Here is a 13,526-nt window from a genome sequence, read left to right on the forward strand (position 1 = left end):
CTGGATACCTGGAAGCTGGCCATCGTGGGGTTTTGTCCCTTTCATAGGAATGGACATTGTATTGTAAAAGATTTACGTGCTCCAAATTACTATCACTTTGACTTGCGATACAAAAGAAAGGCCGGTCCACCGCTGAGGGCCCTACATCGTCGAGACAAACCCTAAGAACCTGGCGAGTAAAGCACCGATATCAACAATCTCTTTGATTAACATTACCGTTGCCCTTCACCTGGTTTATAGAACAAAGAACTAAACAATGGCCTTGCGAGGCTAAAATTATAGCAAATCCTTAGTGAGTGTACCTTGGAACTACCTTCATTCGCCTTGTATACCGACTTCTTGCAATATCATGGCCACTTGCAGATATTAAGAACAAAGAGAACAAAGATTCCCAACAATAACTCATATGTCTTTCATTCCTTTCTCTTGATGAAGGCTTTGTCTCCAGTCTGCTCAACCCAGCGACATACGAATGTATAAATAGGCCCCAATGTCCTAACCATTTCGAGGTATCATCCACTTCAGTTTCTCACAGTCCATCAGTGCGACCAGGTTACTCTGGTGTACTCCCAGCTTCACAGCTTCACAGCTCCACAGCTAACCCAACCAGGTAAGCGATACATCCTCTGCATTTAATCGCCTCTCCATTTCATATAAGAGGACAGCCAGAGCACCACTCTTCCCACCATCCACGATGCAGTCCATCGCTGTCCGTGTCTTCCGCGGTACTCGCGCTATCGTCAAGTACAAGACGGAGCGCGATCTCCTTTTGAACAACATCCGCCGCTACATCGGCATTTTGCAGGAGGGTCCCGAGGGTAACTACCTCATTGAGGTTGCCCTCAACATCCAGTCCCTGAAGGTCCAGGCCGACAAGATGAAGTGGGCATCCCAGGCCCTTGTTACCGACGCCGCAGCCATGAACTTCGTTACATCCCGAGACGCCCGCTTCTACCTCTTCATCGTCCCTCGGGCCTGCGATGAGGTCGGCCATTGCACCCGCCACCTCTCCGAGCTCCTCCTGGACCACATCCACCGTCCTGTTGCGAACTGCGAGCGTGATATCGCGATTGAGCTGGGATATGCACTTGCTGACCTGGAAGCCCATCTAGAATAGATCCCTCGATATCGAGAGTCGCGGACTCGCAGCATCAGCTATTGCTAGTAGCTGCTTAGTTCCAGAACCCAGGTACGTTCCACATTCATTCAAATTAACATTTTCTATCTCCATCTAGATTTATAGAACCCATACAATCCCTCGCTGCACATGGCACATATCAACCAATCCCTCGTATCAGCCTTCCGCAAGGCACGAGACGACCTAGTAACCCTCCTAGAGCAACAAACAACCTTCCTACGCCACGACATCAACAGTCGTATCTACGTAATCCCAAACCTCCGTCTACAGATAATCCATCACCTCGATATCATCGCCTCCCTCTCGATGGAAATGGCCGTCGAAAGCCGTCACCACCCCTACGTCCTAATCCACCAGAGCGGCTTCTACGAAACCGATGTACCCATGCACTGCGCTGCACTAAAGGGCCAGTGTGCCCATCTAGCGGGCCGATTACGCGATAAACTTTGCACTGACGTCCCTGTTGCTGTAGCGAGATTGATTGATCGGATTGTGGCTAATTTGTGTTTTTAGATAGGACTGGAATTGGAAAGAATTATCAATTACTCCTGGTTTTTTATTACCTTGCTTTTTTTATCGTATATCACATTTATTCGACGTGTTTTTTCTACGACGTTATGGCTACCCGAACCGGCCCTGTGTCAACTTTTAAACGTGAGCGCGCGGCTTTCGTCCTCGGTTTGCGAATGCAGGCGAGGCTGCTGATGGAAAATCCCCTGGCTGGTGAGGCTGTTGCTAAGAATATGCGTGAGCTTTTTAGTAGTGTTCATCGGCTTAAGGATGCCTCTATGGCTATGGCTGTTGATGCTCGGGGCAATGCTTATGTTATGGCGAAACCGTACGGGTTTTATAGCTATAATGTGCCGCTTATGTGCAATGATCTTGTTGCTTGTTTGTTGCACTGGGCGGATATTCTTGTTAATACTGATGGACGGAGGACAGATGGAATTGTTGTTGATTCTATCGAGGGGGTTTTAGCTTCTTTATGTTTTTGAAAGAATGATAATTTGCTTATTGACTATGTGTGTACCATTGTAGAGGATAGTAGAGCGTAGATTTAAAGTAAAAGAAAAAGAAATCATCGCTTTCGTTGGATTATCAAAATCCTCTACGCAAAAACCAAAACTCGAGCTCACTATCGAGCGCCGAGGTATATAGGAACTGTAAAAACCAAAACAAAAGCTAAGGGTATGAAAGACAGAAATCCAAAATCAGAAGATATAATACGCCTGCGTCAAAGGCAACTCGGAAGCCGGCTCTGCATCACAAAGCACCCCATCCGCCTCAACCGTATAACTCTCCGGATCGACCTTCATCTTCGGCATAGCATCATTAAAATTCATATCCTTCTTCCCGACAGAGCGACAATTCTTCACAGCCTCAATGCGCTTCTTCAATCCATACGTCTGCACAATGCCCGCATCAATAGAAGCCTGCGAAACAAACATAATAGACGTAGCCGGGACGCGGGCAGCAAACATCGGCCGCATAATCATCGGCTCGACAGTCGGGATCGACGCATTTGGATCTCCAACCTCTGCAGCAACGATCATTCCGCTCTTCATAATGGATACAGGCTTTGTGCCGAACGACGCCGACTTCCACATCACCAGATCGGCGACCTTGCCGACTTCCACGGACCCGATTACGTGCGCCATTCCCTGCGCGAGGGCGGGGTTGATCGTGTACTTGCTGATGTATCGCTTCACGCGGAAATTGTCTGCGCCAGTGTCGGCGTCGCTGCCGAGAGGTCCGCGCTGGGTCTTGTTCTTGTGTGCTGTGTGCCAGGTGCGGAGGACTACTTCGCCGCAGCGGCCCATTGCTTGGGAGTCGGAAGACATCATGCTGATGGCGCCGAGGTCGTGGAGGACGTCTTCGGCGGCGATGGTTTCGGCGCGGATGCGGCTTTCCGCGAAGGCGACATCCTCGGGGATGTTCTTTGATAGGTGGTGGCAGACCATTAGCATGTCGAGGTGTTCGTCGAGGGTGTTGAGGGTGAAGGGACGGGTTGGGTTTGTGCTACTAGGAAGAACGTTGGGGTGTTCGACCACGGAGATGATGTCTGGGGCGTGGCCGCCACCTGCCCCTTCGGTGTGGTAGGTGTGGATTGTGCGGCCTTTGAAGGCTTCAATGGTCTGCTCGACGAAGCCAGATTCGTTCAGAGTGTCGGTGTGGATCATGCACTGCACATCATACTCATCGCAGATTTCGAGACAGTTGTCGATTGCTGCTGGGGTAGAGCCCCAATCTTCGTGAAGCTTGAGGCCTGCTGCGCCTGCTAAGACCTGCTCTCTGAGACTCTTCTTTCCGGAGTCGTTGCCCTTGCCCGTGATGCCTAGGTTAATCGGCAGGCTGTCGCATGCCTGCATCATCTGGCGTAGGAGATTCGGCGACGGTGTACATGTCGTAGCGTTTGATCCAGTGGTAGGGCCGGTGCCACCGCCGAGGAACGTGGTGATTCCCGAGGCCAGAGCTTCCTCCACCTGCTGCGGGCAGATCAAGTGGATATGCGTGTCGATACCACCAGCGGTAATAATCTTGTTCTCTCCAGCAATAACATCCGTACACGATCCCACCACCAGATCAGGATGCACGCCATCCATGACATCCGGGTTTCCAGCCTTGCCAATACCAGCAATCAGTCCATTCTTGATACCAATATCAGCCTTGTAGATACCAGTCCAATCGATAATCAGCGCATTCGTGATAACAGTGTCAAGACACTCGGTCTCAGACAGACCAGACGCCTGCCCCATTCCCTCGCGCAGCGTCTTGCCTCCACCGAAAGAGCATTCGTCCCCGTAAGTTGTCATGTCCTTCTCAACCTTAATCCACAAATCCGTCAACCCAAGCCGCACCAGATCGCCCGTCGTAGGACCAAACATGCGCGAGTACGCCTCGCGCTCCATCGAGAACCCAGAAACAAGCGCGCTATCCGCCTGCGGCTCCGGCACATGCGCAAACCCAGCTGTCTGCAGCTTGGCCATGATCTCATCGGCCCGGCTCATGTCCACCGGCCCATTCGCCAGCCAATTTCCACCACGGATGACGCGATGTCCACCGATCTCGACAAGCGTGACCGTCTTCGTGTCGCCAGGCTCGAATCTGATCGATGTGCCGGCAGGGATATCCAGTCGGAAACCGTACGACTGCAAGCGATCGAAGTGCAGCTGGGGGTTCGTCTCGATGAAATGGTAATGCGATCCGACCTATCAATCAACACCGTAATTAGCATCACTCGCTTCATGTCCCCTGATTGCCTCCCCACTCTGTATCTTGACAATGTACATACCTGAATCGGCCGATCTCCTTTACTCATAACCTTAAGCTTAATACGCCTCTTCCCAGGACTCAACTCCACACGCGCTTGCTTAACAGTAATAACCGCGCCGGGCATCTTCTCGGGTGTAAAATCCTCCGGGTCCGGGTCTGGGAATGCCTCGGGCGCGGGGACGGGCAGGAAACTCCCATACAGAGCGCGCTCGAGATCGCCCTCGTCGCTACTGATCGGGTGGTGCACAGTTACCAGATAGGTACCGGAGATGAAAGTTCCCTCGACTTGGAGCTCGACGAGGGTTGCGAGTACGGAGGGGAGGACATGGCGGCGGCCGAGCATTGTTTTGCCGATGGACATTAGATCGGCGACGGAGTAGTGGCCATCGCGGATTAACTGCGGGGGTTTGGGTGTTAGTTTGCGCGTTGGATGAACTGGGTATATGGTATTTCCTGATGCCATTGTAGGGGATTGTGTTATCGTACCTCGTGTAGCACTGAGGCTATCAGGGCCTGTTGGGGATATGTTAGTGGTGTCTTACAACCCCAGGATATAAACATACCACAGCTTCTGCATGATTGAGCCGCACTCCACGTGCTAAGCGACGCTGTGCCAAGAAGCCTAGATGGGCGATGGTGAGCTTGTCAAGCTGCAGGGGTGTTAGTTGTGTTTGTTTTCTCGGGGGTGTGACTTGCCTCCTTCGGAATAAGCTGCATGGTTCAAGTGGAACCATGAACCTGGCAGTTCTTGGCGTGCAGGATAATTGGCTTCGGGGGCAGGTATTGAAGGCAGTTTTGAAGCAAATTTACAAAGAGTAAAGAGATGTAGACAGAGGTCAAAAGAAAGTAGAAAAGAGGAATGTGGGGGATGTCCATTTCAAACCTTCTTGGAATGCTGATAAGGCCATTGTCCATGATAAGTGCCGCGAAGGCCGATTGGGCCGGGGAACGGAGGACGGCGGCATTAGTCAATGCTTTGATTGATATTGAATTATATTGAATTAGTTCGATTTAGTGGTATTTAGTTGATTTAGTTGTACTTAGTTGGACTTAGTTGGCTGTAATTGGATGTAATTGGATTCAATTTGATTTAATTTGATCTAGTCTAGTTATAAATGCTGTATAGCGGGAAAGTTAGACCCGCACCTTTTTCCTGGAACTATACTTGTACAATATAGAGGGTAAACTATTTAGCTACGAATACTAGAGATATCTAGAAACCACATCCCATCAGTCCATTTCACTAATTCAAGCTAAGTAGGTACAGTTTTTCCCCAAACGCCGCTGAAAAAAAACCCGGGGGGTTACACATCCAGTCCACCAGACCGAAACCATCTCATCTGACCCTAGAGTCAAGCAAATCAGAAATCAGAAAGCAGAAAGCAGAAAGCAACTATTCATTTACACCTCGCTCTTGCGCTTCTTGCTCTTGCGCTTGTTATCAGCAGGTGTCTTGGCAGCCGGTGTAGAAACTACAGGCTCAGCAGCCTTGCGGCTGCTCCGCTTAACAGGCGACTTGGCAGGAGTCTCAGCCTCCTTAGCCTTGGTGTCGCTGCGGCGGCGCTTGGTGGTGCTACGCGGGGGAGTCTTTTCCTTCACGGGAGAGGGGGACTGCGACTCGTCGGATGAGTCGGTAGTCTCCTCACCGGACTCGGGCTCAGCCTCAGCTTCAGCCTCAACCTCGGCTTCGGCTTCGGCTTCGACCTCGGGCTCGACCTCGGCACCGGCAAAGTCCTGCTGCAGTTGGCTGGCGGCGGGATCGTGCTCCTCGTCAGCCTTGCTGCCGGCCTTGTAGGCTGCCATGTCGCGCTTGTACTGGTCGTAGTTGGCGGCGTACATCTTCTTCCAGACCTGTATGGATGCTTTAGCTCTGCATACTTACACACAACATTCAAGATGGGACTGCGTCGCTGCTAATACATACCTCCTTCTGGGTATCTTCCATGCTCTGCCAGCGGCGGGTGCCCTCGTCGGCGACATCCTTGGGGCGCGCGTCATTGCCAAGGTCATCGGCGATCTTGCTGCGGTTGTGCTGCATATACAGGAAGTAGGGGGTCAAGGCACGCTTGGGCGCATTGGGGTCGACGGGCGCGCGCTTGCGCTTCTTGGGGCCACCAGCCTCGGACTTGGCGCCGGGGCTACCAGCGCGGAAGGGGATGTCCGGGCCCATGAATCCAGAAGGACCGAGGGGAAGCTCAATGTTGGCATCACGTCCCTCGGTGATGTTGCTCACGTGCTGGACGTAGGCCTTGCCCAAGTCGGCGATGTAAGACTGCACCTCCATGAGGCGCATGACGATCTATGAGGCATTGTTAGCGATGCTACGTCAGAAGCAATTGCGCTTGGTCATTTAGTATGTGTATGCATATAGAGTTAGGGAAGGAAGAGGGGTAATCAGGCGGCGCGTAAGTTCGCAAGAAGTGTGCGATGTCAAGACGATCCTCGGGTCTGAAGGGAGAAAGGGTGGGGATTGTTCTTTTTTTTTGCACATGAAGCTTGCCAACATGATACTGAAGTATGACATGATGTAGATTAAGCTTCAACAGCTTAATGGGTAGCTTTATAGATCTTCGAACGCGACGCGTAGTAGGCGCGCAGTGGGGATGCGCACAAGAAAACAGAAAAAAAAGAACCGACACGATGAAAATGCCGAAATCAATAGGGTAAAACATGAAAGGGGAAAAATACCAAGTCGCCAGCCCGTCTGAGCTCTTCTTTGTTGACCTGAACGGTCGTGTCATCTTGGTTGGAAGCCATTGTTTTGGAAGCCGAGAGAGTGGTTGGGGTGAAGAAAAGAGAAAATTTCGGGGGGAAGGGGGGGAAGGGGACGGGGGGTGGAAGGGCCGAGTACCCACTAAATAGCTTAGGCGCCCCGAAGGTGCCCGGACATGTCGAACTCTGCTTTAGGCTTAGGCTCTGGTCATGAGACACCCCCGGAACCCCAGGCAACACAGTCCTTTGAAATATTATTCTATTCAGTTATAAATGTCTTAAATTTGATTGAAAACTATATCATTCATATATACCCTATAATAGCCTACCTAAAATATTGTGGGGGGTTCTAAATCGATAATAAATACATAACTTCCTAGGCTTAGGAGCCCCCGAGGGGTAACAGCCACCTGGGCACTTGTATACTTGCCAAACAATCACATACATTTAACATTTTTATTCCTTTATATAAATTCCCACATATCGTTTTGTGATGTGATACATCTACTTCTTCATAATCTTACTGTTTATCCTGCTCTTTTCCCTCTTCTTGGGGGTGCTGGGATATGTTCAGGTGTGGGCTATGCTCCCCCGCCGAAATCTCAACTTCAGGGTCGCCCAAGCCCTGTAGAGGGGCTCAGCTGAGCACAAGGTGTCAAGCTTGTAGTACAAACGCCTGTTCTAACTTCCTAATTCAATTCTATTTGAAACTGCCTTTCGATTCTTTTCTCTCCGCAATGACTTTAGAATGTACTTCTATGGTCTAGTGTCTGTTGTCGCTTGGCTACCAGTACTTTCTGTATACATATATGCATGTAGGCTTCGGGGCAGCTTGTACACTTGTGGGCAATTATTTTGCTACATTTTAAATGTGAATTCCTTTGTTTTACTGCTTATTACTACACAAGTAATGACTCGGTGCTGTTTACACTAGGTATCTTGTATTCTACACAGGTATTCCCACAGGTATTCCCACTGGCTGTGCAAATATATATCCCCCACCCTTCCCAGTTTATCACATCCCCTGTGGTTTTTTTTCTCTTTCAATATCTAATTCTTTTCATTGCCCATGCTGCCAGAAATAAATACAACTGTCAGATACACCGGATTAAATATTTGGAGGCAATGTATTTATTCTATTAATGACGTCCGAAGCCAGCCAGAGACGCGGCAACACGCTGAAAACAAGATGCACCAATATACATGGCTCTTCTGCCGCATATCCAACTAGCTAAGTATTCTAGTGACATATTTTACAATAATCTAGAACTTGAACACCTGCTCCTTGCTGTAACCCAGATCCTTCAAGATACCAGTAAGCTCGCCCTGGTCCTTGGGGCTGACCTTAGCGCCGGAGATAGCCTTGTACATGGGGGGAGGGCCACAGATGAAGAGCTTGATGTTCTCCTCCTTGGGCTCTGGCAGGACAGTCTTCAACAGCTCCTTGGTGATGAAGCCCTTGCCACCGGTCCACTCGGCAGGGGGCTTGTCCAGGACGTAGAAGGCGCGGAAGCGCTGGGGGTAAGTGTTCTCCAAATCCTGCAGCTCCTTCTTCAGGAGGATATCCTCCTCGGTGACGTTACCGAAGACCAGAGTGACCTTGGTCTTGTCCTCAGGGTTCTTGAAGATCTCACGGGCAAGCTGGTACATCGGGGTGATACCAGTACCACCGGCGATCAGGCAGATGTGGTTGTGCTTGTTAGCCTCCCAGGGGTACTTGACAATAGGTCCCTTGAACGACAGACGCTGGTCGATGTTCATGGAGTGTATGTGCTCAGACATAGGGCCGCCGGGGTAGGCCTTGACGACGAGCTCAAGGTAGCCGGGAATATCTGCCATGTGTTAGCAAACGAGAAGCAAGCCGTGGTTTATGTTGATCTTACCCTCATCACTGGTGGGGGTGTAGGGACGGAGGATGTTCTTCTCGGCACCCTCGGGCTTGAAACGGGTCAACAGAGCAGCTATATGCTTGTCAGTGATCGATTGACAATCATCCCCCGGGACCAGACTACTCACAGGCAACAGGAATGCCAGAGACAGCCTCCTTATCATCGTACTCGAAGCGAAGACGCTTGGTGTTGGGGCTCAGGATCTCAATGTTAGCCAGCTTGAGGTCCACCCAGTCCTGGCCGTTGAAGACCTTGGGGCGGTCCTTGGGCTCAGCAACCGCGCCGGTGCTGTAGCGGTAGACACCAGCAGCGAGACCGGCGAGACCCACACCAACGTAGATGGGGGTCAAGTTGGACTTCTTGGGAGCGGCCTCCGCAGAGTACTTGCGGAAGCTCTGATTGAATGGCTGTTAGTATTGTTCGGAATTGAAACGACCTATTTCAACTAACCTGCTTCAAGGGCTGCGCACAGCGGAAGGAGTGACGAGCAAACATGATTGCAATGAATTGGGGGGAATGGGGGAAGAGGGAAAGGAACCTGAGAAAGTCCCGGGGAAGAAATCGGATTACATATGCGAAAGCGGACAGCTCCCTCCCGACCTGATTTCGAATGACGCAATAAGAGGTTCCTGTATTGCGACCTGCACAGATCAATACTTTCGGTAAAGACTGTTTTGAGTAAAGATTGTCAATATGTTCTAAGCAGTCCTTATCGACAGGCCAAAACAAAAACTTGTAACTAAACGGCAGTTGAAGATAGCCGGTAGATGCCTGATCTACAAGGCATCAATATTCGGTATCGGGCGGCTGAAGAAACTGCGATATCTGATATTTACTCCGCCGGGATTGAAAGTGTAATGTACAGGCCCGGGGGATGATAGAATCGACTAGTTTTTGATATGATATTATTGATAGCCATGGATATATATGCATATAGTTCGTTATGAATTGTATGACCAGCAGTAAGCGATTTGCAACGACGTTCCTATGTACATCCATGCCGATGATCACGCTGTGAATGGAGGGATTTGCAAGAAGCCTAAAGGAAAACAGCCCGTTTTCCAGGTCGATATCCATAGGCATCTACCAGGTGGGCCTACTCTCCATGTATGCTCATTGTCCTACTAGAACTCGAATAATTCAAGAAACCCGATGATTTTTTCAAAATAACCTAGAGATGCCACCATACGGGACTAGAGACATCCAACCATCTCGCCCGTGAACGGGGCGGTGGTTTCCACGCGACCATCTTTCATGCATGCCATGGCCATAAACAGTCATTCATCCACACACTCCAAACCCAACACCCAGAACGTCACATTTAAGCAAAGGTAGAGGGGCGGGAGTAGGCGAAGACCTTCTTTCCGACCTTGCCACCGGAGCGGTGGGGCAGAGGGAACTTGAGGTCCTTCTGGAGGAGCTGCTTGATGTAGGGGCGGCGGATGCTGTCGTTGTTCTCGATCTCAACAACCTTAAGGATCTGCAGGGAAAATATAATTAGAATGGGGTCATTATCGAAAGGTGCAAGTGGCGTAACATACGTGGATGGAACCGAAACGGGAACGGTGACGGGCAGCCATGTCCTGGTAGAGGGCCTCGACAGCCTCGGTGCGGCTCATCTCACGGAACTCCTTGTACATGTTGTGGGTACCGGAGCGCGAGTCGTAGCGGATCCAGATACCGAAGTTCTTGACCTTGAGGGGACGCTTCTCCGCGATCTAAACACAAAAAAGATGAGCACCATTCCTTATCCTCGGATATTCAATCCCAACATACCACGTTCAGGGAAACGATCTCGCCGTTAGCCTTCTTGAGCTTACGGAGCTGGGACATGAAGTACCAGAAACGCGACTTGGCCACAACGGTGTTGGGCGCAAAGATGCGCATGCGGTACAACTTGGGCGTGGGGTTCGCCTCGTTGGGCATGTGACGCCCGATGACCTGGTACTCAGTAAGACGCCCTGGGAATCCGTCAGCCATTGTTCGTAGTGGATATTCCAATTGCCCAGATGTTCAGTTCGATAGACGAAACGGTGCGCGATTCAAGTTGGCAAGAATTCGAGAAGACCAGGGGTGATATGTGGATATTGAACAATTCGAGATTCAACCATGCGTAGCCCTGACAGCGTTGTGCGTTCCTTCATAAACAATTCCAAGCGACGTCGATTTGCCATTTCATCCTCCTCTTCTGTGATTGCCTCTCTCATGTCGATAGTGTCGGGGTCTTTGCTGTCTCGAATTTCCTCCAACCATATGCGCGCACCGTTGTCTCGAAAAAAAGTCCTGGGGTATCGGGAAGGGAATAAAAATCACTCACCCATCTGGAAGAGTTCAACGTTAGTATAAATCTCCGATGAAATCTAGTAGGAGGTACTCACTGTGATTGTCGCTGTGGTGGATGAGTCGTTAGTGTGCCGTCGGTGGAAAATGAGAATTGTGAGGTTCCAATTGTGCTTAGGGTTGCCGCCCTTGCCCTAAGCGAGTGGAGGCTTTCCGTTCTACACTAGTCCGCTTTGGTAATACAACTGAGCCACTATCCTTCCGCCACAACTAACCAGCCACATGGCTCACCTTCCCCACATGTCTTCTCCAAAAGTATGGCGTTCCTCACTTGATTGCCTTTGTCTTTGTCGGGTCGGACTTAACCCTTACCCCACCTCGAATGCTTCTTTTTCAACTGATCACTTCTCAATTCAACTAAAACGCTCTTCCGCCACAGGGCAGTTCACCATGGGTTCTCTCGCGATCGCGTTCAAGAACGCGTACCTCAACGGGTCCGGCCCGGAATTAGCTGCAGTGCTCACCCCGATCGCGCCATCTGAAGATCGCGATCGGCTGCGCTCGTTCTACCGGTTCTCCAACGCCGAATATCGATCCAAAGATCTCAGCTATGCTCTCTTCCACGGGAAAAGCATGAAATTGCCAAAGGCCGAGCAGGCTGCCTGGGTTGACATCTTTATTGTTTACTGGGAAGCTATAGGCGAAATACTTCACTGTGAAGATCGCCTTCCTGGTGCTAGCGTCGTTATAGTCTTCAATGCCTGGAAAAAGGTTGCCAATGCCCTCATCCGGGGATACTCGGGCTCTGCCGGCATTCCGGCTTGGACATTGCCATGCTTGTACACTGTCGGAAAGTACTTGCGTACTTTTGCGATCAATGCGGATCTCGAAGCAGCATCCCAAGGCTCTGCTGGGTTTGGGTTCCAGGATGACATTGCAGCTGATTTTGAGAAGAATGCGAACTTGGAGGAGGCTGCCCGAGTCATCAACCGGATGTTTACTCTGTGCCTGAGTGATAGGTAAAGACATGATTGGATTCTTGGGTTGTTCCGTCGCTGACCAGACCCAGAGCACCCCTCGAAGAGTCCCGCAAGTGGGGTATCTATAACATGACCAATCTACTATTCAAGACATATTTCAAGGTATCAAATCCCGACCTCACTGTCGCTAGCAAAATGCTAATCTCTCTCTTTTAGATCAACTCCGTCGGCCTTACCAAGAACCTGCTCCGCGCCATCAAAGCCTCGTCGGCCGATCTGCCCCCTCCTGAAGCTTTCCCCAAATCCCACATTGTCACGTTCGAATATTACGTTGGGGTCATCCACTTCTTGGAAGAGAATTATACAGAGGTATTACCAAGAGCTGTCCGTGGACCAGTACCGGGACTAATAATTTGCAATATAGGCCGAAGAACACCTGACATGGGCTTGGAAGATGTGCCACCGAGACGCAACCAAGAATCGAGAGTTAGTAGCCCTCCAGCTACATATAACTTTCCACTAACCACTATTAGATTGATTCTTACCTACCTTATTCCCTGTCACCTCGTCACCACACACACGCTTCCCACCAAGGAGCTCCTTGCACCATTCCCACGACTTGAGAGGCTTTTCCGGTCTCTGTCGAACTGTATTCGAAAGGGTGACTTGGTTGGATTCGACCAAGCCATGACTGCTGGCGAGGAAGAGTTTGTGAAGAGACGTATCTATCTGCCGTTAGAACGTGGACGCGACATTGCCTTGCGCAACCTGTTCCGAAAAGTTTTCCTCGCTGGTGGTTTCGACGAACCCAAGGAGGGTCAAACTCCGGTTCGACGTACTCGTGTCCATGTGAATGAGTTTGCGGCAGCTCTCCGTGTGGGTACTTCTACAAGTGGTCGCTCGCGCATTGATATCGATGAGGTGGAGTGTTTACTCTCCAACCTCATCTACAAGGTAGGATGACAAGCATGGTCAATCATTCAGGGCTTACTGACATTTCGCTCCCTCAGGGACTCATGAAAGGATACATTGCACGTGATCGAGGCATCGTCGTTCTGAGCAAGGGAGGCGCTTTCCCGGGCACAGGTGTCTAAACGTTTTTGGGTGGCAATGCACTGCAACCTATTTGAACCCCATTTCGTCTAATGATCATCGATAACTCCCCGTTGGCTGCCAGTACCTTCGAAGTCGCCAGGTATGCATCTACCTATGACTTATATCCATACAGCTATATTATTCGGCATACCATAATAC

General features: G+C 50.4%; 8 protein-coding genes across 8 annotated transcripts; 4 read left to right on the forward strand and 4 right to left on the reverse strand.

The window, feature by feature from the left end:
- Positions 1-694: 694 nt before the first annotated feature.
- N7517_006150 (uncharacterized protein) lies at positions 695-1,117 on the forward strand (the record flags this gene model as incomplete). The annotated part of the gene is made up of 1 exon (XM_056723880.1): positions 695-1,117. The coding sequence occupies one exon, from the start codon at positions 695-697 to the stop codon at positions 1,115-1,117; it is 423 nt and encodes a 140-aa protein (XP_056580130.1).
- A 150-nt stretch (positions 1,118-1,267) lies between these two features.
- N7517_006151 (uncharacterized protein) lies at positions 1,268-1,651 on the forward strand (the record flags this gene model as incomplete). Its single annotated transcript, XM_056723881.1, has 1 exon — positions 1,268-1,651. One exon carries the CDS (start codon positions 1,268-1,270, stop codon positions 1,649-1,651), a length of 384 nt encoding a protein of 127 aa, XP_056580131.1.
- Positions 1,652-1,755: 104 nt separating this feature from the next.
- Positions 1,756-2,133, forward strand: N7517_006152 (uncharacterized protein; the record flags this gene model as incomplete). The annotated part of the gene is made up of 1 exon (XM_056723882.1): positions 1,756-2,133. One exon carries the CDS (start codon positions 1,756-1,758, stop codon positions 2,131-2,133), a length of 378 nt encoding a protein of 125 aa, XP_056580132.1.
- A 216-nt stretch (positions 2,134-2,349) lies between these two features.
- Positions 2,350-5,376, reverse strand: N7517_006153 (urease Ure; the record flags this gene model as incomplete). Its single annotated transcript, XM_056723883.1, has 5 exons — positions 2,350-4,347; positions 4,431-4,808; positions 4,898-4,924; positions 4,975-5,033; positions 5,295-5,376. The coding sequence occupies 5 exons, from the start codon at positions 5,374-5,376 to the stop codon at positions 2,350-2,352; spliced, it is 2,544 nt and encodes an 847-aa protein (XP_056580133.1).
- A 436-nt stretch (positions 5,377-5,812) lies between these two features.
- Positions 5,813-7,168, reverse strand: N7517_006154 (uncharacterized protein; the record flags this gene model as incomplete). Its single annotated transcript, XM_056723884.1, has 3 exons — positions 5,813-6,262; positions 6,336-6,710; positions 7,100-7,168. The coding sequence occupies 3 exons, from the start codon at positions 7,166-7,168 to the stop codon at positions 5,813-5,815; spliced, it is 894 nt and encodes a 297-aa protein (XP_056580134.1).
- Positions 7,169-8,386: 1,218 nt separating this feature from the next.
- Positions 8,387-9,507, reverse strand: N7517_006155 (cytochrome b5 reductase family protein; the record flags this gene model as incomplete). Its single annotated transcript, XM_056723885.1, has 4 exons — positions 8,387-8,955; positions 9,007-9,084; positions 9,140-9,407; positions 9,463-9,507. 4 exons carry the CDS (start codon positions 9,505-9,507, stop codon positions 8,387-8,389), a joined length of 960 nt encoding a protein of 319 aa, XP_056580135.1.
- An 826-nt stretch (positions 9,508-10,333) lies between these two features.
- On the reverse strand, positions 10,334-11,576 carry N7517_006156 (60S ribosomal eL20 domain-containing protein; the record flags this gene model as incomplete). The annotated part of the gene is made up of 5 exons (XM_056723886.1): positions 10,334-10,492; positions 10,554-10,730; positions 10,789-10,973; positions 11,387-11,486; positions 11,568-11,576. 5 exons carry the CDS (start codon positions 11,574-11,576, stop codon positions 10,334-10,336), a joined length of 630 nt encoding a protein of 209 aa, XP_056580136.1.
- Positions 11,577-11,742: 166 nt separating this feature from the next.
- csn12 lies at positions 11,743-13,366 on the forward strand (the record flags this gene model as incomplete). Its single annotated transcript, XM_056723887.1, has 6 exons — positions 11,743-12,311; positions 12,362-12,434; positions 12,489-12,641; positions 12,697-12,758; positions 12,806-13,226; positions 13,283-13,366. The coding sequence occupies 6 exons, from the start codon at positions 11,743-11,745 to the stop codon at positions 13,364-13,366; spliced, it is 1,362 nt and encodes a 453-aa protein (XP_056580137.1).
- Positions 13,367-13,526: the final 160 nt, after the last annotated feature.

The sequence above is a fragment of the Penicillium concentricum genome (assembly GCF_028827145.1).
Source record: "Penicillium concentricum strain IBT 3081 chromosome Unknown utg000002l_segment0_segment0, whole genome shotgun sequence".
Lineage (NCBI taxonomy): Eukaryota > Fungi > Ascomycota > Eurotiomycetes > Eurotiales > Aspergillaceae > Penicillium > Penicillium concentricum.